At 46.5% G+C, this 24,708-nt stretch overlaps 1 protein-coding gene across 1 annotated transcript; it reads left to right on the top strand.

The window, feature by feature from the left end:
* The first annotated feature begins 652 nt into the window (after positions 1 to 652).
* Positions 653 to 23,196, top strand: LOC307137226 (cytochrome P450 2K1-like). Its single transcript, XM_079834746.1, has 9 exons — positions 653 to 962; positions 1,038 to 1,200; positions 13,865 to 14,014; positions 14,109 to 14,269; positions 14,527 to 14,706; positions 20,527 to 20,668; positions 20,759 to 20,943; positions 21,932 to 22,073; positions 22,649 to 23,196. Exons 1-9 carry the CDS (start codon positions 759 to 761, stop codon positions 22,834 to 22,836), a joined length of 1,515 nt encoding a protein of 504 aa, XP_079690872.1. The 5' UTR covers positions 653 to 758; the 3' UTR covers positions 22,837 to 23,196.
* The last annotated feature ends 1,512 nt before the right edge of the window (positions 23,197 to 24,708 follow it).

Genomic DNA, 24,708 nt, shown 5'->3' with positions numbered 1-24,708 from the left:
GCCTCAAAAGTTTCATCAAAATGAGATCTCTTGGAGCTTGGTCCAGCACTTTCATCAGTCTAAGAGGACACTGATAGTTATGGAGGACCAGGAGTGACACTTAAAAATAAAATGAAGAATCAATGTATCAATTTAATAATTCAAACATAAAAATCTATATAACTCAATCACTTTTAAATGGACAAATTAATAGACATATTTAAAAAGTTGTTTATTTAATTCATGTTTTTAAATGTAGTTAAATAAAACAATAAAACAATAAATTTAATAAAACATTTTAAATGTATAAATAAACAGCCACATTTAAAACTGTTTATTTAATTAATGTTTTAAAACACATATAAAAACATAATAAAAGAATAAAAAGTAAATTAATAAACCATTTTAAATGCAATTAATTTAATAATTAAAAAGTTCAGTTTAGAAGTTTCACAGTACACATATCGTTTCAAAGTAGTTTTACAGAAATGGCCACAGATTTCAACAGATTACAACACAATGTTAGCAATACAATGATTAACTGTTGGCAGTGGTTAGTGGACATTCTGTTCATTTCCAGGTTTAATCAATACTTTGAATCCCAAATTTGGAATATGGTCTTAGACTTTTGGACCCCACTGGCATAACCATACCAGCCCTCTGTTTTTTAATTGATATAAAGTACAATTTCCAGCAGAATCACATGACGGCCCTCCCATATAAAAGCTTATGGCTGCATCTGGCAGACACTTAGCAGTTAAGATGCTCATATTGTAAAAATGGCTGTAATGGAGTCACTTCTGCAGTTTCTCAGCACAGGTACATTGGTACTGGGCGCTTTGTTGCTTCTGGTTTTGTATTTGCTTTCCTCTGGATCCAGATCTCAGAAAGAGGGGAAAGTGCCACCGGGACCCAAACCTCTGCCGCTGCTGGGGAACCTGCTGACCCTTGACCTCAAGAGACCCTTTGACACCTTTTGTGAGGTGAGAGCTTGACATAGACACATTCAAAACAATAATAGTAACATTTTGAGGTTTGTCTTTCTCTGTGTCTTTCAGCTGTCCAAAACATATGGAAATGTGTTCCAAGTGTTTTATGGTTCTAAAAAAGTTGTGGTACTAGTTGGACACAAAACAGTTAAACAAGCACTTGTGAACTATGGAGATGAATTTGAGGACCGGGACATTTTGCCTGGATTCAGGACAATATCCAATGGACTTGGTAAGAGCCACTGAATTTTGTTACTTTAAATGTATAAACATTATATTGTCAAGCATGCCTATTTGTTGAGTAGATAAATTACGTTAAGATACACACACACATTTGTTATTTGATCAATAAACCTCTTCGGTATAGCTTTCTGAAAGACTACAATGATATATTTGCCTTGACAATATTTAAACAACCCAGATTGCAAGCAACCATTGAAATAATGTGAACTCAATGTTAATGTGTCAATGTTAACCGCATTGAATCATCATTACTTTTGCACCCACAATTAATGTTGAAATGTTCTCAAAAAATCAATGGTAATGGCATTGGATCAATGTTAAAATGTGGTGTTGGTTCAACATCATGCGTGCACTCACAGAAAATGAAACACAACCACTACTATTGTTGAAATCAAAAGTAGTTCAATTAAATATCTCAAAATTCAATTCAATTCAATTTTATCTGTATAGCGCTTTTCACCATACATATTGTTTCAAAGCAGCTTCACAGAAAATCCATGCGTCTACATTATACATACATAGTTTAAAGTGATTTGTTATCAGAGGAGACTGTGTCCAAGTTATGCATTTCAGAAATAAACATATACAAAGCACACAGCTAGCTAACAATGAATTAATAATCAATGTAATAATTTAAGGCACAGACAATGGGCTCAGTAAAGTAAGAATACATGTTGTTAACAATGATTAGGGTAAATAGAAATTTGAGCATGGGTGCATGTTGATGCAGAGCTGTATCATTTGAAGTCCTCGCAGGAGTTGGAGTCGTCTCTTCACAGGTGATGGTCATCTGAAGTCTTCAAAAGAGGCTGGATCCAGGCTGGAGCTGACGGACCCTCGCGTCCAGAGATAAAACAATAGGAAAATGATTAGCGTAGCTGCTGTTCAAAGCATCAAGCAAAGAAAAGCATGTGCAGTGATATAACTGGAGTACAAGGTTATGATATGCATTATATGAATGCTTGGCTAAAGAGATGTGTCTATAATCTAGATTTAATCTCAGCAGAGGAGATTAAACAACTCCACAGACAGCATTACCAGCTTTCCTTATTACTAACCAGATTGACTTTATTTCTATCATTAATCTACAAAAGCTCTTATTGAATATTAACAGAGGTTTAGATGTTGATGTTAAAATGTTTGGTCATCATTATGGTGATTAGTGTTTCCTTTAGTTGGGCAGTTTGATTCTAGGCTTTTAATGTGAGTTTGTTATCTTTGTAACAATGTTTACCAAAACACATTTGTTGCAAAGAAAGCCAAAAACAAAGATAATCAGGTGATATAGTCTTCAGCATCATAAATTAGAATAATTTGTTAATCTTATCCCTGACCAAAAGTGGCTATTTGTTATTAATAAATTATATTTACCAACAACACTTTCTTGCAACAGATCAGACATTCTGAATTTTGAGTTTTAAAATGAAAATGTATTTAACATTGTTTTGATGGTTGCTTGCTATTGGTGAATAATAATAATGCATTTTATTTAGTGGTACCTTTATAGCATCCAAGGTAACCTTACAAGCAAACAAACAGTAATTTAAATAGGAAATCAAAAACAAAAATATAAATAAGAAAATGAATGAATAACAATACACAAATCCCATCAGCATTCTAGAATACAACAACATATAAGAACACATGCATCATAGATGCAGTATAATATAGTATAGGTTAGTAAAAGTAGGCCATAAAAACAGCCTAGGTAAAAAGGTAGGTCTTAAAATGAGATTTGAAGGTATGCAGACTGTCACTATTACGAATATCGAGAGGGAGAGAATTCCATAGGCAGGAGGCTGTGTGGCTAAAAGTTCTAGCTCCCATGGTAGCTAGGCATATACGTGATGACACCAGAGAGAATGAGAGTGAAGATCTTAGAGCGCGCAAAGAGTTATAAATATGAAGAAATCTGTAAGGTACGGAGGAGCAAGGTTGTGAAGTGCCTTGAATGTAAGAAGTAGAATTTTGAATTCAATGCGATACTTCACTGGAAGCCAGAATTGGTGAAATGTGCTCAGTAGAAGGAGTGATAGTAAGAACACAAGCCTCAGAGTTCTGGACCAGCTGAAGTTTATAGAGAAGTTTGGAAGGAAGACCATTAAGGAGAAAATTGCAATAGTCGATACATTAAGTAACTTGTGTGTGGATGAGGGTTGCAGTACTGTTCAATGTGAGGGAAGGACGGAGACGATTAATATTACGCAACTGAAAGTATGCAATTGTCACGCTGTGATAGCGTTGGCTCAGGGGGCTTGACCACGGCGGTGGTGCTGGATCGGGCGCTTCTCTAGATGGCTTCACACAGGTAAGTGCAGGTAAGTATGACTTTGCTCAATGGATATCACTCACAGACTCCGTAGACACGATTCATCCGTTTCTCTCTCCTTGCTCCAGGCTCCGTGATAGCGGTGGCTCAAGGGGGCTTGACCACGACGGTGGTGCTGGATCGGACGCTTCTCTAGGTGGTTTCACATAGGTAAGTGCAGGTAAGTATGACTTTGCTCCGGGAATATGTAGCGTTCCCCTCTCCTCTCCTCGGGCCCTGCACACGCACACACAATTTCCTCCGACACAAGCACGTATCAATGGCTATTCAAGAGAGTGCTTACTTGGCTCCGGTCGTGCTACCCCCGTAGAGACAGAGAGTAGGGTGAGGTTCACAGCGTGAATGGTTAGGGCTAGTTACTCCGCCAGCTTCGGGATCGTACCTTCCCCAGAGAGTGGGTCAGCCTGGAAAATGGTCTCTGGGACGACACGCACACACACAGCACAACACAGCAGATTCCAAGTGTACACTCTCAAAGTCAAGATGCTGACTCACCCACGGCACTCTACACACTAACCAGGGGCCCGTTCTTCGTACCTCGCTAACTCAGTTAGCTGGATTTGATTGTTGACGATTTGGCATGATCTTGGATTGTTTGGTTCTTCGAAGCTCATCCTGGACTTGCTGTCATAGTAACAGGTCCGTAAGCTTAAACCTGCTCGGGAGCAGGCTTATTTCATGTAAACAGGATTAGATTGCATCTTGAGGTGATACTTAAAATCTGTCCCAGCCACTGCTACTTTATTACAAGAGTTCATTACTGAACCAGGGGCAATAATAATAATTTTAAATAATAATATAAAAATGTTATATTGTATATGTATATGAGAATGTATAATGTTGTGTATAATAGGCTACTTTAGACACAGCCACTTGATTGAGCGATTTATTTGTGATGGAATAATTACTTTATATAATTTTATTTTTATTGGTTTACACACGTTGTACAGTTAATCTGAGCCGTGCATTAAGTGATCACGGATATTATGGGAGTGGCTTGATGCAGTGCAAGAGAGGATAATTTGATCTTGACCCATAAGAAACTTGAATACTGTCACGTTACAAATCTGTTTCAAATTGAATTAAAAATTAAATTACAACATTGAAATAAAAATGTAGAGGGTGTACAAATACTGTATAAAATCGTGAATATAAATAATTGGTAATCATGTAAAAAAAAAAAAAAAACATTTATCATTTATCTATTATAACTTTTATGTTGGTTTGGTCGTTTGGCTGTTTCCTTATAAAGGTTCAGAAATTCGTGGGGGTTTTTTCGTGTAATTTGTCAAGTTTTTTGCCAGGTGGCTTTTTAATTATATGATGTCATTACGTTGCTGTCTTGACGCCAGCCAATCGCTGCATTGCTGATCGTGGTTTCGAGTATCGATGCATCTGCCCTCTTCAGGGGAAAAAAGAACGCTCAGTAATCTTAGATCATTTAATCCAGATATTTTAATCCAATCCGCAAATTCGTTTGAAGAACCAAATTAGCCAGAGATCAGTTATCACGATTAAAAGATCTGGGATCTGTCTAATCATCTTAGATGTATTAAGCGAGGTACGAAGAACGGGCCCCAGGTGTACTTAAGGTCCAGAGACCACTTTTCCCGCGTTGTTTATCTCGGGGTAGGGGGAGATCGCTGAAGCGCTAGTATAGCGAAGAACCAACGAAAAGGACGTTGCTGCTACACCACCCCGGCGGCTTTCACTGTCCGCCGTCTCTGGCTCTCCCACGCTCACTCTCCGCGGTGGGGCCACTCGTTTTCCTAGTTTCAACGTCACAAGGCTCACAGATGATAAACTTCCGATGAAGTTGTTACTGTATACGTTTCTCAGGGTACTCACACATTGATCAACCCGTGTGCTCGTCTTGTTCTCTCTTCCAGTGTCTGGCTCGCGTCCTGACCGCTGTGCTCTCTCTCCCGAAGGGATTTGCTCATTAGCACTTCCGGCAACTGTCCTGCATGTAACTTCTCAGAATCGGACACACACTTGACACTTGAATCACAATGCAAAACTCGGTCTGTATTATACTCAGCCTCGTCTCTTTTCTTCTCTTTATAGCTCTCCGGATCTTTGATCGCTCAGTCCACAATATCCACCTCGTGTTATCCTTTGTTTGCCCAGATGCCCAGATCCTCTCGCCGCAACGGCTGGAAGCGGCTACCACCACACTCAGCTTGAGCCCGACCCGGAACTAACAGCTGCGGCTGTGTGTGACCGCTGCAACGACTGACTCCGACTGACTTCTGGACGCCCTCTTTGTACTCCTCCTACCTCCCCTTCACCCAATCCGGAGATCACGCTGTTTATTGGAGCACCTGCCGCCGATTCTCTATGATTTTTGGCGCGGGGACGGGAACCCGGAAGTAGTGGTGTTTGATCCGGGCGGAACAAATCTCTGCCACTATGGTTCCGCCCCAGGAAAAGTCACACCGTGACATCCTCCCCCGCCAAACCGTTCTAGTCCCTAGAACGCCTTTCGGTTGCCCATTCTCCATAGCGTGCTGGAGGCCGGCCACGGTTCTCCCGCTGGGACCGTCGTGGTGGCGAAACAGGGTCGATGCCAGCAGGCATATCCACTGGGTCTCTGGGGGCCATTTCTGCGGGGGCATTTACCCGTTCTCCTGGGATCACGGCCCATCCTGCTATCCACGGGGCTACAGCTTCAGGCTCCGTTGGCACCTCCTCTACGGGGCTGGGATAGTTCGGACAGGGGCGGATCATGTTCCGATGGACCACTCTATCGGGCCCGGCTTTCCCTTCGGGCCGAATCGTATACACCGGCTGTCCAGGCCGCTGTTGGCCCTGGATCACATACGGAGTAGTCTCCCATCGGTCACTGAGCTTCCCCTTTCCCTGTCGCCGGTTGTCCCTTACCAGGACCCTTTCTCCTGGAAGAAGGGGGGCCTCTCGAGCCGTCCGATCGTACAGCCTCTTGTTTTTCTCCCCAGCCACTCGGATCCGTCTCGAGACTTGCTCGTACGCAAAGTGGAGGCGCTGGTGGTGGCGCCCTACCCACTCGGTTACGTTCCCCTCCTCCTCGGTCGTTGCCGTCCCCAGCATTAAGTCGGTGGGCATCCGCACATGCCTGCCAAATATCAAATAAGTGGGGGCGTAGCCCGTGGTACTGTGCGTGCTGTTATTGTATGCTTGTATCAGATTTGGTAACTCACTCACCCAGTTGCTCTGGTGTTCCTGATCTAGCGTGCCTAGCAAGTTCAATAGGGTCTGGTTGAACCGCTCGCATCCGCCATTTCCCTGGGGGTGATAAGTGGTGGTATGAGTCTTGGTGCAGCCATACAATTGACACAGCTCTCTAATCACCCGAGACTCAAAGTTTGGCCCTTGGTCCGAGTGGAGAAACTCAGGGCAACCGAACGGCTGGAAGACAGCTCCCCACAGGGCAGTGCCGGTGGTGTTCGCCGTCTGGTCCAGGGTAGGAATGGCCCAGGCGTACTTGGTGAATAGGTCGGTGACTACAAGGATGTTCTGATAGCGGTCTACCGGCCGACCCAACATCAAGAAGTCCATTGTGACTATGTGGAGAGGGGCCTTCGCCTGGATGGGGACCATCGGTGCTCGTGCTTCCTTCCTGGCTTTGAACAGGGTGCAACGGGGACAGGCCTGTACGAAAGTACGTACCGTTGCTTCCAGTTTAGGCCAATAAAAGTGGCGCCTCAGGAGGGACACGGTCTTCTCGTGCCCTTGGTGGCCCAGCTGATCGTGATAGGCTGTCAAGAGCCCTTGTACCTGGCCTTCGGGGACAACGATCTGCCGGAGTTCCTCGTCCAGCCCTGGACCTCGGACAGACCTACATAGCACTCCCTCCTTTACCCAGAGTCTGGCCCATTGTCCCAGCAGCTTCCCTCCTGTTCCCCCTTGGGTCTGTCGTTCGGTCAATGTCGGTTTTCGCCCCCGTTCCAGCCATCATGTCAGGCTACTAATCTCCCCATCGGCCTGCTGTCGCTCCTTCCAGCGGTAGGGGTCCCATCCCCAGCTCGCAGGCATCGCCTCACGTTGAGCCCCAGGCGCCTCCACAATGCCCACCATATACTCTTCCCCCTCGGGGTCCGACGTGGGTTCCGGTGGATCCCTCGGGCCTTGGGCTTCCGGGAGTCAGGACAGGGCATCAGCGTTGGTGTGTTCCCGTCCTGGCCGCTACTGGAGCTGGTAGTTGTAATTGGCCAGCTGGGCCACCCAACGCTGCTCCACTGCCCCCAACTTTGCCGTCTGCAGGTGTACTAATGGGTTGTTGTCAGTTACTACCGTCACCTGTGCACCCCACAGATAGTCTTTGAATTTCTCGCTGAGTGCCCATTTCAGCGCCAGCAGTTCCAACTTGAAGGAGCTGTAGTTGGCATCATTCCTCTCTGCTGGATGGAGGCTCCGGCTTGCGTAGGCTAATACCCGCTCCACGCCATCCTGTTATTGGGCCAACACGGCCCCTAATCCCAGGTTGCTGGCGTCCGTGTACAGGACAAAGGGCTTGGAGAAGTCGGCATACGGCAGAATCGGCGCCTGTAGTAGCTCCTGCTTCAGTCGCTGGAACGCAGCCTCACACTCAGGACTCCACAGGATAGCCGGGGATCCACGACCTCGGGGGCGTCCCGTCCCAGCCAGCAACTGATTCAGGGGCTTCGCGATCCTTGAGAAGTCCCTGATGAAGCGACGGTAGTACCCTACGAAGCCCAAGAATGACCAGACTTGCCTCACGGTCTGCGGGGCAGCCCACTCCCGCACCACCGACACCTTCTCCGGGTCGACAGAAACTCCCGCCGCACCCACACAATGTCCCAAGAATTTGACTTCCCGCCGTAGCAGATGGCATTTGTCCGGTTGGAGCTTCAGCCCATACTTCTCCATGGCCCTGAAGACCTGCTCAAGGTGCTGTAAGTGGGAGTCGAAATTTGGGGAATAGACAATGACATCATCTAGGTATACCAGGGCGGACTCCATCAGCTGGCCTCCCAGGCACCGCTGCATCAGCCTCTGGAAGGTGGCAGGGGCGTTGCAGAGGCAGAAGGGCATCCGGTCCCATTCAAAGAGACCGAACGGGGTGGGAAAGGCGGTCTTCTCCTGATCGGCCTCGGCCACTTGTACCTGCCAGTAGCCACTTGCTAAGTCCAGCGTGGAGTACCATGCCGAGCGTGTCGAGCCGGCCAGGGAGTCCTCGATCCGGGGTAGGGGGAACGGTTCTTTTTTAGTGACCAGGTTCAGCTTCCGGTAGTCAACGCAGAACCTCCATGCGCCTGTCTTCTTTTGCACCAACACAATGGGAGCTGCCCACGGGCTGCTGCTCTCTCTGACAACCCCTCGGTCGAGCATACCCTGTAGAAGTGTGCGGACCTCTGTATACAGGGTAGGCGGGACGGGTCGATACCTTTCTCTGCTGGGCTCTGCCTCCCCCGTGGGGATCCGGTGCTGCACGACATTGGTGCAGCCGTAGTCCTCCTCGTGTGCCGAAAAGACATGTTGCCACTTGCCCAGCAGGTCTCGCAACTTCCTGGCCTGTGCGGGTCCCAGCTCCTCCCCTTGCAGGGAATTTCCCCTCAGGTGGCCGGGCACCTCCTCCCCCAGACTCTGGGGCGACGAGCTCGCTTGGGTAAGGGCCACTTCCACCACAGCAGGGCGTACCTGGCGAAAGCTCACGTCCTTGTTCTCCCGCACCTGGTGGGGGTCTACCAGCGTCACCTTGACCAGCCGCTGGTGTTTGTGTAGGTGCACGACATGGGGCGTCCCGTTCCGAACTTTCACCGGGACCCGTCCTCTTCGTACTACGGCCAAGCCTCTGGCGACTTCTACCTGTTGGCCATCCCAGTGGGGCTCCACCAGCACCCACTCTTCTGGTCCCACGTCCCGCTGGGGGACTCGTACCCATACTAGGGCCTCGCTGTTCGCTGGCACGGACAAGGCGTACCGGCATGCTACCCGACCAGCTCCTTCGCGGCCTTGCCGGGCCCGGGACATCCGAATTCGTCGACAGTCAGCCGCGACACGTTCCCATTCCTGTCGTTCGGCCGGTGGGATCCTTCGAGCGGGCTTTGCCCGAAACAATTCTTCCCAACACGCTGATAATACGTTCATACCAAGTAGGGCCTGGTGACTCCCCAAGCAGTGGTCCTGTACGATGATCACTCCTTTCTGGGGCACGACAACTCCGTGGATCTCCAAGTCCGTCAGCCTGTAGCCAATGTAGGGGATGTCTAGACCGTTCGCTCCTTTCAGGGTGAGCCAGGGGGCCTCCGTCCCATGCATCCTCTGGTTTGCGAACAGCTCTTGCGACAGGCTTTCTGCAAACAAGGTCACCTGGGATCCAGTGTCGATGAGACAGGGCACCTTCACACCGCACACCTGGACCTCCACCACTGGGCTATGCCCAACCAGCCTGTCCTTGGAGCCTGCTCTGACAGGTGGGTCATCTAAGGGGGTCCCGACCACACGACCCACTGTGGCCGGTCGACCAAAAAAAACCCCTCTCAAACTTCTTCGGGGGCCACACTGTCGGCTGTAGTGGCCTGGTTGGCCGCAGCGGTTGCAGATAGGTCGCCCTTGCTCGTCCCATTCGAACTGGGGTCGGTTGGGTCGATTAGGTCGCCTCCCTGGGTCCCTGTTCCCATCAGAGTATGCACGGTCCCGAGAGATGGGCCTCACCTCTTGCCTGGTAGCCCCGAGGCGTAGCTCGTCCACTAGCGTCTTGGATAGCTCCGCCATCTGCTCCCGGACGTCCTTTAGGAGTTTGAGCTTCAGAGTCTGTTTCCAATCCGCCATGTCGGGGACAGCCGCTGCGGAACTACTTACGGCCGCACACACAGGGGGCTCTTTCACCTCAGCCTGGTTGATCTCCAATGCCACTGCTTCTTTCTTTAAGTCTTCAAAGGTAAGTTCTGGCTCCCTTCTAAATTGTACTCTGAGACCCTGGCGTACTGGGCCTTCCCTTAGCCCCAGCAGGAATTGGTCTCTCAACAGGGTCTCGCTGTTGCCGAGACCATGGTCCGGGCGTCCCTGTAGCCTGGTAACCTGCTCTCATAGTTGGAGGGCGAAAGCTCTGATGGATTGGCGGGGGCCCTGCTTGCTGCTGAAGAACTGGGCCCGGAGAACCGCAGTTGGGGTGGCATCACCATACCTTTCCGTCAGGAATCTAAACACATACTGAGCGGTGGCTCGGACGGCTTCGTGGGTGGCTTGGACTTCCCGCCGTGCTTCTCCTTCAAGGGAGTTGAGGGCAAACTGCAGCTGTTGGGTCGCGCTCAGTCCCTGTAGCCCGGCCAGATACTCGATCTGAGCCCGCCATTCGGAGAGGCGTATCTCTGACTCACTTCCTCCATATTTCTGGACCCAGGGGTTTCCCATGAATACTGGCATGACTCGGGGTGGGGCCTCCATTGCCTCGTCGTCGGCCATCTGAGGATGAAACCCGAGGTGAAACCCTGCAGACTGCGCCAAATCTGTCACAGGTCGGAGTGGACCACGTGAGTCCCGCTCCTCCCTTATTTTTCACCTCGGGGAGGTTCCCAGTGATACCCCAGACGACCAGACACACGAGGACACTGGAGTAAAGTTTAAAATTACAAGTCTTTATTAATTTACTTAAAATTGGGGGGAAGGGGAAGTGAGGGGGCTAAAATCCAAGAGGACTGGAGAGTGAGGACACCGCCTCAGAGCTCGCCGGCTCTCTCCGCAGGAGAACCTCAGATAAGTCGTTTCGTCCTTTTTCTCAATGTTTGGCTTCCATGTCCTGCTATGTGCTCACTTGTCTCTATCTTTCTTTTTCCCAGGGCGGACCTTTCGGGGGATTTACGCCACGGCTTGCTCCTTCTCCTGAACACAGGGGTAGAACGGGTAAGTACAGGGGAACGGGGCGACAGGGGTACCTCTCTCTCTCGGGCGTGCTCCGACGGCTTCCTTTCAGAATGGATCAAGGGGCCGGTGTCATAGAAGTCGGTACCTCCGGGGCATCCGCTGGATCTGGGTCAATACTGGGACTTTTGTTTGGCATACAGGTAAGTATAACTTCGCTCAAAGGATATCACTCACAGACTCTGTAGACACGGTTCATCAGTTTTTCTCTCCTTGTTCCAGGCTCTGTGATAGCGGTGGCTCAGGGGGCTTGACCACGGCGGTGGTGCTGGATCGGGCGCTTCTCCAGGTGGTTTCACATAGGTAAGTGCAGGTAAGTATGACTTTGCTCCGGGAGTATGTAACGTTCCCCTCTCCTCTCCTCAGGCCCTGCACACGCACACACAATTTCCTCCGACACAAGCACGTATCAATGGCAATTCCCCAGAGAGTGGGTCAGCCTGGATAATGGTCTCTGGGACGACACGCACACACACAGCACAACACAGCAGATTCCAAGTGTACACTCTCAAATTCAAGATGCTGACTAAAGGACGAGGACGTTGCTGCTACACCACCCCGGCGGCTTTCACTGTCCGCCGTCGCTGGCTCTCCCACGCTCACTCTCTGCGGTGGGGCCACTCGTTTTCCTAGTTTCAACGTCACAAGGCTCACAGATGATAAACTTCCGATGAAGTTGTTACTGTGTACGTTTCTCAGGGTACTCACACATTGATCAACCCGTGTGCTCGTCTTGTTCTCTCTTCCAGTGTCTGGCTCGCGTCCTGACCGCTGTGCTCTCTCTCCCGAAGGGATTTGCTCATTAGCACTTCCGGCAACTGTCCTTCATGTAACTTCTCAGAATCGGACACACACTTGACACTTGAATCACAATGCAAAACTCGGTCTGTATTATACTCAGCCTCGTCTCTTTTCTTCTCTTTATAGCTCTCCGGATCTTTGATCGCTCAGTCCACAATATCCACCTCGTGTTATCCTTTGTTTGCCCAGATGCCCAGATCCTCTCGCCGCAACGGCTGGAAGCGGCTACCACCACGCTCAGCTTGAGCCCGACCCGGAACTAACAGCTGCGGCTGTGTGTGACCGCTGCAACGACTGACTCCGACTGACTTCTGGAGGCCCTCTTTGTACTCCTCCTACCTCCCCTTCACCCAATCCGGAGATTGCGCTATTTATTGGAGCACCTGCCGCCGATTCTCTATGATTTTTGGTGCGGGGACGGGAACCCAGAAGTAGTGGTGTTTGATCCGGGCGGAACAAATCTCTGCCACTATGGTTCCGCCCCAGGAAAAGTCACACCGTGACACAATGCTTGTAACATTTTTTACATGAGCTTCAAAGGAAAGTGTGCTATCCTGAATAACACCCAGAGTCTTAACCAGCAGGGAAGGACAAATTACATTATGATCGATGTCCACAGAAAAACCATTAGATTTGGTCAGAGTAGTTCTTGTGCCTACAAGTAAGACGTCGGTTTTATCATTATTGAGTTTTAAAAAGTTCGCTGAAAGCCAGTCTTTAGTTTCAACTAAATAGCTGGACAAAGAAAGTGGAGAAAACAAGTCAGAGGGTTTGGAAAACAGGTAGAGCTGGGTGTTATAAGCGTTACAGTGAAAATTAATACCATGTTTCCTGAAAATGTGACAGAAGGAGTAAGTAGATAATAGAAGTGGGCCCAAAACAGAACCCTGAGAAACACCAGTAGTAATTGTAGATGATCTTGATCGGAAATGCTTAAATTGGACGAACTGAGTGCAACCAGACTGTAATGAATCATCACTCTGGCAGGGATCCATTTGCATGCTTTTATTAGAGACAGTCGTAGTTGTACAGGCAGGGTCAGGCAGGAGCAAAACAGGAATAACAGGGGCAAGCAGAATCGCAATCAGAGGACAGGCAGAAGGTCAGGACAGGCAGTAAACACTCACAGATCGTCAAACAGGCAGGAGTCAGAGGCAGGCAGCAAAGGGTCGAGAACGGGTAGCAAACAGGATCGATAACAGACAGTCAGATTTGGGAATAACGCTCAGAAATGTTCACCATGGCAAAACAAGACTTCACACTGAGCTGAGGGAGAAGGGAGTTCTTAAAGGGCCAGGTGATGGGTGACAGCTGCACGATAATCAGTCCAAGGCACAGACTTGTGGGAAATATAGTGTGTCAGTGTAATTGAAAGTCAGTACTTGGGAGAGAGCTCCCTCCGGTGGTCAGAAGAGGGAACCACGGAGTTCGTCTCTGTGACACAGACAGATATGATATAAACCAGGACAGGGGAGTGCCAGTGATCCCAATAGAACTTATGCGAGATGGTATCAAAGGCCGCACTCAGGTCGAGAAGGACAAGTATGGTTAATAAACCAGAGTCAGCTGCCAACAACAGATCATTAGTGATTTTAACTAGAGCAGTCTCTGTACTGTGGTGGGGACGGAAGCCAGATTAAGGTGCTTTTGTGTTGATCAGGAATCCTCTTTTCCAATGGAGAGAACTGGAGAGAGATGCGACGCTTCGCTCTCAGCAACCTGCGGGACTTCGGGATGGGCAAGAGAGGAAGTGAAGAGAAAATCATAGAGGAAATTCAGTATCTGAAAGGAGAGTTTGATAAGTTTGAAGGTACAAGCTGAAGACACACATTTATGGACTTTTTTCTGCAATCATGCTCTTACTTTAAAGGATCCTTTGAGAGACATTTGTTTGCTCTTCACAGAGAAACCCTTCGACACAACACAGCCTGTGAACTACGCTGTGTCAAACATCATCTCATCGATTGTGTATGGCAGCAGATTTGAATACACAGACCCACAATTCACAAAAATGGTGGACAGGGCAAACGAAAATGTTCAGGTTTTTGGATCAGCTTCTATGATGGTAAATGTGATTTATATGTTATGAAATTTATATAGCCCATATTCCCCTTTTAAAAGAGTGATTTTGAAAGTAATTTTCTGTGCCATTTAAAATGGCTATTCTAACAAATCTTCATTATAGTGTTACTCATTGTAAAAGTCAATATATGCATTTGATTTCCCAGCTAAAGCTCTGTTTACACATATCCAAAAATACTTTTTTAAGAATTTTTTTTGAGAACATTTGTCATTCATTTCTCTTTGCATGTGTACTTGTAGCTTTATAATATATTTCCGTGGTTGGGTCCGTTCCTGAATAGCAAAAGGATTATCAAAAGAAATCTTCTGAAGAGTAGAGCGGAGATGACAAAATTGATCACTGGTCTGCTGGAGACTCTGAATCCACATGACCGAAGAGGGTTTGTCGACTCCTTTCTTATCCGCAAACAGAACGATGAGGTACGGAAATCACCTAATAGCATTATTTTTCATCTATGTTGTCTTGAAAATTTTATCTAATTATGCTCTTTACCACAGCAATTGGAAGTGAAGAAGTAGTAGGTCTTACAATTAAGAAGGCCTGTTTCAGCTACAACAATTTTAATGTTTTCTTTTTATTATTGGTGTAGTTTAACATAGTGAATAAATGCGTTATAATCAATAAACCACTTCGGTAATCATTACATTTCTTGTTTTCACAAAAAGAAGGGTACATTGGATAAATATTTGCTTTGTGGTTCCCTTTCATAGGGAACTCGCACTGCGTCATAACGACATTTTGGGATATAACATCACAGCGTGACAGGTGTCTGAAATCACTATCGAATCACGGTAATCCTAATGACCGGCGACAGCCCATTATGTCATCAATATGCGACCCGGAAGTATATGTAACCGGGGGAAAAATGACCTGAAATGTAAATGTCTGTTTAAGATCAACATTATACATCATGGGGAATACATTTACAATATATACACTGATAACCTGTTTCATGTACTCACATTATGACACTGGCCCTTTAAGGTTTCAGCGAGTCAAGATCGCGTCTGAGAGTTAGTCTCGCAAGAGCGCGAGTGGAAGCAGTGCTTAGCAAAAGGTGCTGTGTTGTTAGCGAGTTTGAGAGATACAAGTGATAGTCATGATAAAACGCCAAAAGTGTGACAAATATTCACTTATATTTGAGTTATATTCTATCGGGGAGTTGACAGAGGTGATTGTTTGTGATTTGCAACGATTGATGAGGATTGATTGCAAGCTCAGGTGGAGAGTTTGTTCGCACCTCAAGTTCATTGCTGAATTGTGAATCAAAAGCGTAAGTGTTGAATTTGCCTATGTCATAATATAATATGTTACGAAAATTATATTGTGCATAAAGTGGGAAAACTGTTTCTCGTGTAATAGTTCAGTAATGTCTTTCTTGTTAAATAGAAAGGGGAGAAATAGTGCTGAATAGGCCATCTGTGAGATCCGGGTTGTGTTCAATAATCCAGGGTGAGTGATTATGGTGGTATGTTGAAGCATAAATGTGTATTTTATACATTTTGTGCTAATATTTTGAAACGCATGTAATCTTGATTTGTGTTAAGTTTTTTTCTGTGTTTAAAATTCAAGACTAATCTGTGATAGTTACTTCTGTGACAATTCTGTGATAGTTTGAATTATGCATATGGCCTCATGTGTGCAACTATGTTTTAATTTCAGGGATGTAAAGGCCACTACCGTTGTCTTACTGTCTTTTTGTTTTATTTGAATGCCACATTGATTGTTATAACTAAGAGAGTGGAAACCAATTCTTATTTTATTTTTATTTTATTTTTATTTTTGTCTCTTCTGTAACCAAAAATAATTACAACCCCAAAAGCCAAAGCTATCTTTAACACTGTATCCTCTTGGTCACAGTCGAGAACAAAAGACCCCATGTTTAAATGTTTTGCCTGTGTTCTGGCTCTTTATTCTCTTACAGTAGGCTATTGATTGGCAACATATATAAGGGCGCCTTGCAAACACATATACATCTTTTAATCTTCAGGGACTGTTCTGTCTGAAGCGCTTCGAGTTAAGGTAATACAAATTCATTATTTAATGCACATGAGCCGTGTGTTTACTGTCTGGGATCAAGAGCATGTACAGTCAGCTCTTATGGAGCTGTTTGTGTGAATTGTGAGCGTTTTTTTTCAATCTGAGATCACTCCGCTCTCTCCTTGAGGGAAGAGGGTTTGGCATCTGGGATTGGTGGTGCAGGTCCCGCTCATGCCAAGGCAGAGCGCTGATGCGCATCATGGGTTTCCCAGATGGAGCTCGCCGATCGTCGCGAGAGGTGTGTAATCCTCTCAGATGATCTGGTGGCTGACGAGACTTATCAGCGAGTGCTTTTAGGGATGGCTGGTGTGAGTGGTAAATAAATCCTGAATCCTCTCAGCCACCGTGCCCGTGTATGCTGAGCTGATGGATGTTATGGAACGTGCTGCAGGATGTTATGGAACGCGCTGCAGGCAGGCTGCAGCTGCCATGTCGGCATGTTAGGTAGGTTTGCAACCCCTGATGTGGTGGTCGAACTGCGCTGCACCACAGATCTAGCTCTCCGTGCCACCAAACAAAGCAGCTGCTGCGATCGGTTGATTGATGGTGGCGATGGTGGCCGCGGAGAGACATCTGTGGTTGAACTCAGCTGATATTGTGGAGAAAGGAAAAGGCTTTTTTTTGCCAGTTTCGCCCTTCAAACTGTTCTGCTGCCTCCGTTGGGGCGGTGGTGGGAAAGTTTGGGGAGGCGAAGACGTGTTCGGCCAGTGTTTAACCTGCATACCATCTGAGATCAGGATCCGCGCCCTTGCAGACGGGAGGGCCTGGCCCGTCATGGTCCGAGGGCTGGAGACAGAGTCAGAGTGCCAGTATTGCCTCTCGTGCACCCCCTCATAGGAGGAGTAGGCCGCAAAAGAGGCAGGACTCCCAGAAGAAGAAGGATCTCCTTCCTGGGGGTGAACCTAAAACCTGACCCTCATCGTTCTTCTTCATCGTTTCCCCAGACGCTTCTTACATCAGGCCTGGGGCTGGGTGGAAAGATATTCAATGGCCCGCCTTGGCTTGATCAGTGAGAGCGCCCCTTGCATGCATGCAAGGGCGTTAGACACCGCGGTCATATGAGAACTGTGTGGTGAGTCTTCGCTCTACACGCCGCAGGTGAGATGATTTGGTCTGTTTGTATGAATAACACTAAAATGTATTTCTGTACAGACCTTCGTTCCCTGTAGTATGGGTTTATGTCACTGTTTGAAAGGTAGGGAGAAGTTTGGGCCCTGAAGTTTTTCCCTACTAGGTGGCTGAATAAAGCACCAGTTTTGGGCTTTGTATGTGAGTATGTGTTGGCTTTTCCCTTTGAGGATTCACGGAGCGAGCCACTGCTCATTTTTGGATGTGTTATGTAAACTTAGGCTTCTTCTCATGAAGAGAGTAATCTGAGGCCGCCGCTCATTTCCACTGGAATGTTAGCGGAGTACTAAGCGGCAGAGCATCCTTCTAGGAGAATGGAGTGCTTGCTGTCACTTAGTGTTGTTTTACTGTGTTGTCATCAGTGATAGGTATTTATTAGTCAGCCAGTGGTCTAACTGTCAGTCAGTTGGACTGAGCCCCAGAAAATCTGGGTTCATAGCAGTCCGTAATAACTTGCTACCAGGTGGTAGGCATCACCAGGCCTCACTGAAGGCGAGTTCCAGAGTTTGGATACTCTGGTAGCTAGCATGACTTGCTATCAGATAGTAGGCCTCACCAGGCCTCGTTGAAGGCGAGTTCCGATGTGTGCCATCTGGACAGCAAGCCTGACTGGCTCTCAAGTGGTAGGCCTCACCAGGCCTCCTTGAAGACGAGCCCCCAGGGTCTTTTTGGTTACTCTGACAATTGGCATACATTGCTATCAGATAGTAGGCCTCACTAGGCCTCTCTGGAGGTGAGCTCTGAGTCTCAGTCACTTTGACAGTTAGCATATATTGCTAGCAGGTAGCCTCACCAGGCCACCATAGAAGGCTTGCCATCAGACAGAAGGCCTCGCTAGGCCTCTTTGAAGGCAAGTTCCTGAGTCTGGATGCTCGGGCAGCTAGCATGACTTGCTATCGGATTGGTAGGCTTCACCAGGGCTCCCTGAAGGCAAGTAACGATGTATGGCATCTGGACAACTAGCCTGGCAAGTTATCAGGTCATAGGCCTCATCAGGCCTCCCTGAAGGTGAACTCAGCTGCTTGGGGGGTTAGCATGCATTGCTGGCAGGTAGTAGGCCTCACTAGGCCTCGCCGAAGGCTTGCTTTTAGGTGGTAGGCCTCACTAGGCCTCCATGAAGAAGAGTTTGGATGCTCTGGCATCTGGCATGAATTGCTATCAGGTGGTAAGCCTCTCTAGGCCTCCTTGAAAAACTTGCAATCAGGTAGTAGGCCTCTCTGGGCCTCCTTGAAGGCGAAGTTCCTGAGATTAGACGCTTTCTATTACTAGTTCTTTGCAGAATAGAATCTATGGTTGTTTAGCCTACAGCTGGGGGTTACCCACCAGGCAAGGCCTGTCCGGCCTCCTTAGTGCTTTGAATCTAGGTGCTTTGTAGATCCTTGATTGAGCAGTTAGACTCCCCTCGCTAGCAAGGGTTGTAAAGCGCTATGCTGAGTATTGCTCTCTGGGATACCTGTCTCTGAGATTCGGTCTGAGGAGGACTGCCAGTTTTTCAGTCCCTCAGTCTGGATGCCTCACCGTGGCAGTGTCCGGAGGCTCTGTTTCTGAACAGACAGGGTTGGCCAAACCGAAGTGTCCAAAATAAAGGGGCACCAGGTCAGGCCTCCCTGGTGGCATTCGGGTGAATATGTTCCCCGAGTAGTGATTTGGCCGGGGTTCCTTTGGGTACCCTAGCCACATTCCCTGAAAGGGACCCTTTCTGTTGAAGTGGTTGGTCCCAGGCCTTTGAGCAGTTGGACCTCATGTGAAGAGCATAAAGATTCCTCTTGAGGCTTATAGCTTGGGCTATGACCACAAGGGATGCTGTCACTGACAGCTCATTGTGACCTGAGGGGGAGTGGTTCAGGCATTTCATGTGAACTTGCTTGCTCTGACAGTTGTCACTGCCAGTGGGCAGGCACTCCCCTCAGCATGGGTATATCGTTCCCAAAGCGTCCCTTTGAAAGGGAACCCTATTAGGTTACATATCGTCGCTGTCCGATGAAAACCACGTTATGTCCATTTTGCCGATTTTGAGATTTTTCGACGGAATGTCCAGGTTCATTTCCGTATACAGTATGCTTCACATATCTAAATGGCCAATGAAAAGTTGTGAAATCATGTAATCTGATTTTCACGTATATCCATTTGGTGTCAAAGCTGTCAATCACGCCACGTATCTCCCCGCCCTGTGGAAGCATCTCGCCGGTCTCACCGGTCTCATGAAGTTTCATCGAAGCTCAGCACTGGATAGCCGAAAGTACGACATTGAAGCTCTCCACAGTTTAGTTCTAATCTAGTTCTTCACAGATTAGTTTGCTTGCTAGTATGTAAATAAACTCGGTCTCATTGATAAGATTCAAACTTTTTTTTTCTTAGTCAAACTGATCAAATTATAGCCTGCAATGCTACTGTCATGATTGTCACTAGAACATGCCTCACTCATACTGCTATCACCGCTTGCCAGAGGCTGAGAATGTCCAGCACGTATTCCTCTGTCAATATGAAACGCGACTTGGCCATTCTAATTAATGATCGGAAGAACGTGTATCGACCACCGTTACTGTAAAATATGCACGTATGTCCATTTAAACTCAATTTTGGTCAAATGTGGATTATATCATTACACTGGCAAGAATATGGTTACATGTAAAGATGCCGTACCAAATATGACAACGCTACATTCAACTGCTTTTGAAATACAGTGTTTTTTTCACTTCCTGAAAAGTAACCGTTTTGGACATACGTGAGTTTCATCGGGCAGCGACGATATGTAACCTATGTTCCATGAGAACAGGGAACGAGACACTGTGTCTCTTTGCCATGCCTCGGGGCCGGCCTGCCAAACAGTCCCTTCAGAAGATAAGGTGTATGTGTGTTTGCAAGGCGCTCTTATATACTTCCAGGTCGCACATTGATGACATTATGGGCTGTCGCCGGTCAATAGGATTACCGTGATTCGATAGTTATTTCAGACACCTGTCACGCTGTGACGTTATATCCCAAAGCATCGTTACGACGCAGTGTCTCGTTCCCTGTTCTCAGGGAACATAGGTTACATATGTAACCTGAGAGTGATTTGTTCTTGTCAGCAATTTGGCAAGAAGGACACACACTTTCACCAGGAGAATCTTCTTGTGATGGTGGGAAATCTGTTTTCTGCTGGTACTGACACGACAGGAACGACTCTGCGCTGGGGTTTGATGCTCATGGCAAAATACCCTCATATACAGGGTAAAAACACAGTAATGCCAAGAAATTTTCCTCTTTGCTGAATTGATTGTTGTCAATAGTGCATTACATGTGCATTGCATTTGTGTGCAGATCGAGTTCATGAGGAGATTGACCGAGTGATCGGTGGACGTCAGCCAATGGTGGAAGATAGAAAGAAATTACCGTACACAGACGCGGTTATTCATGAAACACAGAGACTGGGCGACATAGTGCCCATGAGTCTCCCTCATAAGACCAGCTGCGATGTTCACTTCAATGGATACTTCATTAGAAAGGTCTGTCAGAAGAATAAGTATTTATATGCCCCCCTCAAAACAACAACCAATGAAAACTACAACGGAGGCATTAGTTCACTTTAAAATGAAAATTTACTGATAAGTTACTCACCCCCATGTCATCCAAGATGTTCATGTCTTTCTGTCTTCAGTTGAAAATAAATTAAGTTTGAGGAAAACATTCCAGGATTTTTCTCCACACAATGGTCTTCAATGGCAACCAATGGGTTGAAGGTTCAAATCAATGCAGTTTCAAAGCACTTTTAAGCACTCTGCATGATCCCAGCTGAGGAATAGGGTCTTATCTAGTGAAACAATCTTTTTCAAGAAAAATTTACAAGTTCTATACTTTTTAACCAAAACGCTCAGCTTCGGTGTTGTGATTCTTCACGCCGTGTGACGTCATTACGTCATTAGGTCGCGGCCATGACGTACATGGAAGTACCGAACCAGTGTTAAAACGAACGTGCAAAGACTAAATCAAATGCCCTTTACCAAAATAAAGGTAAAACAACGATGTCTGACAATTTTGGAGGAGAACATGGGATGGGGTTTTTCGGCATTGGGTCGGTACTTCCGCATACATCATGTGTGACCTTTCCGGCGTGATGACGTCATACGCTGTGAAGGATTAAAAAGTATATACATTTTAATTTTTTCTTGAAAATTACAGATCGTTTCACTAGATAAGACCCTATCGTAGACCCTAAGACCCTATCCTAGCTGGGATCGTGCAGAGCCCTTTGAAACGGCATTGATTTGGACCTGTAACCCATTGGTTGCCATTGAAGTACATTTTATGGAGAAAAATCCTCCATAAAATCTTGTTTTCCTCAAAAAAATTTACTTAATTTAAAACTTAAAGGACATGAACATCTTGGATGAGATGGGGGCAGAGTAAATTATCAGGAAATTTTCATTTTGAAGTGATCTAATCCTTGAAGTGCACATTTAGATAAATGAATTGGGTCTTTTCTCCATTCTCTAGGGTACCACTGTTGTTCCTTTGCTGACGTCTGTTTTGAAGGATCCAAGTGAATGGGAGAAACCAAACACCTTTTACCCAGAACACTTTCTTGATGAGAAGGGCCAGTTTGTCAAGAGAGATGCATTCATACCATTTTCTGCAGGTACAGTGAAACATTAGCTCCCTTTAGTTCTTAACCTTGTGAGGTCTAAACCTAGTGAGCTGCATACCAAGTCAACATTAAGGCATCACATGCCCCTCCAACCTATTACAAAATAGGAGGCAGCAACGGTATACTTATAAATCGATAAGATATATAGCTATGGAAGCTTATTTCCAGGACAGAAAAAAAAATAATAGAAAAAAAAAGTTAATTGTGGCTTTTTATCTCACAATTCAGGCTTTTAATAAAAAAAACCCTCCTTGTTCTGAGAAGAAGAAAAAAAAATTGTACAATCTGAATTTAACAAATAAAAAGCTGCATTTAGCTTTTTTTTTATTTCATGGAGGAAAGAAAGACACCAACAAAACACAACAAAATAAATGCAAGATGTAACCTCAGAATTCCGAGGGGGGGAAAAACGTCAGAATATTGAGATAGTCGCAATTTCTTCAATTTCCCATGGCGGAAACAAGCTTCCATATAAAGTATGTATGCTCAATGGCAACAGATAAACAAATTACATTATTGTATTGCAACAAGCTCAAAACATTTTTTGATTCTAAATGCTTTCTCAGGCCACAGGGTTTGTCTTGGAGAGAGTTTAGCCAGGATGGAGCTCTTCCTGTTTTTTACTTCCCTCCTTCAGAGCTACCGCTTTATAACTCCACCTGGAGTGTCTGGAGATGATCTGGATCTCAAAGGAATAGTCGGAATCACGTTGAATCCATCCCCACACAAGTTGTGTGCGATCAGACACTCCTGATCCATTAAAATATCATCAGTCCTTAGAGGAAAAAACAGAAACAAATATACTCACCTTATTTAAACTATTTTAAGAACTGTGATGATGTTTCACTAATTGTATGCCTTGTGAGTAAATGTGCTTCATTGAAAATAAGAGCAAATCATTTAATGACTTTGTAAAAACTATTCATGTTGTTTATCCATTTGCTGTGAATTTGAAATGCCTCTTGAAATATTGAACTGAAAATGACTTTGATAGATGACATTCAGTAAATTATACCATTGCTAATGCCCTGAATGAATATCTGACTGAAGCATTATCTTTCCATGATTAGGGTACAACAAGGCCTAAAACCCACAAATAAAGTTTTGTCTTTGTATCTTGGAGTTCTTTTAAGCCAGTGCGTTCAACATGGGAGTCAAACTAGTTATAAATGTCAGCTATTAAATGACATAGCTTTTCTCTTTGCAGCACAAACAGAAAATGTATGGTTTAGTTTCAATGTTACAATTCACTCCATAGTCCAGGTTAACACCCTATGAAATGTAAAATTATGATATCCACTGGGGTGTTCTGTTACATTATGAAATGTACACCAGCTTCAACAATTTAACACTATTTGAGTGTGTTTTATTAGCAGAGGGGTTTCCAACCATGTTCCTGTAAGGGTGGTTCGCCTACAGTGGTTCAGTTTGCAGGGTTGCCGAATGACTAAAGAAACGTTATCAGCAAGATTGTAGAAAACTGTACATTTCATATCTATTACTCCCTGTGATGAGGTTCGAGGTATATGGGTGAGGAAAGGAAGAAGGCGGGGTCGGCGTGACTGGGACTGCACTTAATTTATTACTCAGAACAGGTTCAAACATAAAGCACGCACGAGGGCGTTCAGCTCAGAACAATCAAAACACTCAATATTCAATATTTCACTCAGTTTCAGCTTCAACACTCTTTCTCCCTCTGGCAGAGCTGCAGTCCCAGTCCAGATCTCTCTCTCCCAACTCTCTCCCCGCTGCAGCTTATATGCAGTCTCTCCATGCCAATTACTGCAATCAGACACAGGTGTTACTCATCTGCACTTGACCTACTTACTCACCACTCGGCTTGGCTCTCTCTCTCCCGCTACAGACCTTGCAAAACCACGTCCCCTCCGCCACATACCCCCACCGCCCGACTCAGGCCAGGGAACCATCCGGCCTGCAGCCTCACCCCCCTCCCCCCCTCCTGGAGAGGAAGTCAGCAACAAACATCCGAGCACCCGGCCTGTGGACCACCTTGAATTTAAAAGGCTGTAAAGCTAGATACCAACGGGTGATCCGCGCGTTGGTATCTTTCATGTGGTGGAGCCACTGCAAGAGGGCGTGGTCCGAACAGAGGGTGAACTCCCGCCCCAAGAGGTAGTAGCGGAGGGTGAGAACAGCCCACCTGATGGCCAAACACCCCTTCTCTATGGTGCTGTACATCGTCTCTCTCTTAGAGAGCTTTCGACTGATGTACAGCACCGGCCGCTCTTTACCCTCCACCTCCTGGGACAGGACTGCGCCCAACCCCCTGTCCGAGGCGTCAGTCTGTAGGAAAAAAGGGAGAGAAAAGTTAGGAGCTTGTAAGAGCGGCCCACCACACAGAGCAGCCTTTATCTGAGTAAAAGCCTGCTGGCACCGCTCCGTCCACTGAACCGTATCTAGAACCTCCTTTTTAGTTAGATCAGTCAGCGGGCTAGCGAGGTCCAAATAGTTAGGCACAAACCTCCTGTAATATCCCGCTAGCCCCAGGAACTGTCTAACCTCCTTTTTGGTCTTGGGTCTCGGACAGGTTGCAACAGCTGCGGTCTTATCAATTTGGGGACGCACCTAACCATGACCCAAGTGGAAGCCCAGATACTTTACTTCC

This window comes from Gobio gobio (assembly GCF_949357685.1).
Source record: "Gobio gobio genome assembly, chromosome: 1".
In the NCBI taxonomy this organism is placed as follows: domain Eukaryota; kingdom Metazoa; phylum Chordata; class Actinopteri; order Cypriniformes; family Gobionidae; genus Gobio; species Gobio gobio.
This window is presented reverse-complemented; position numbering and strand designations above follow the sequence as displayed.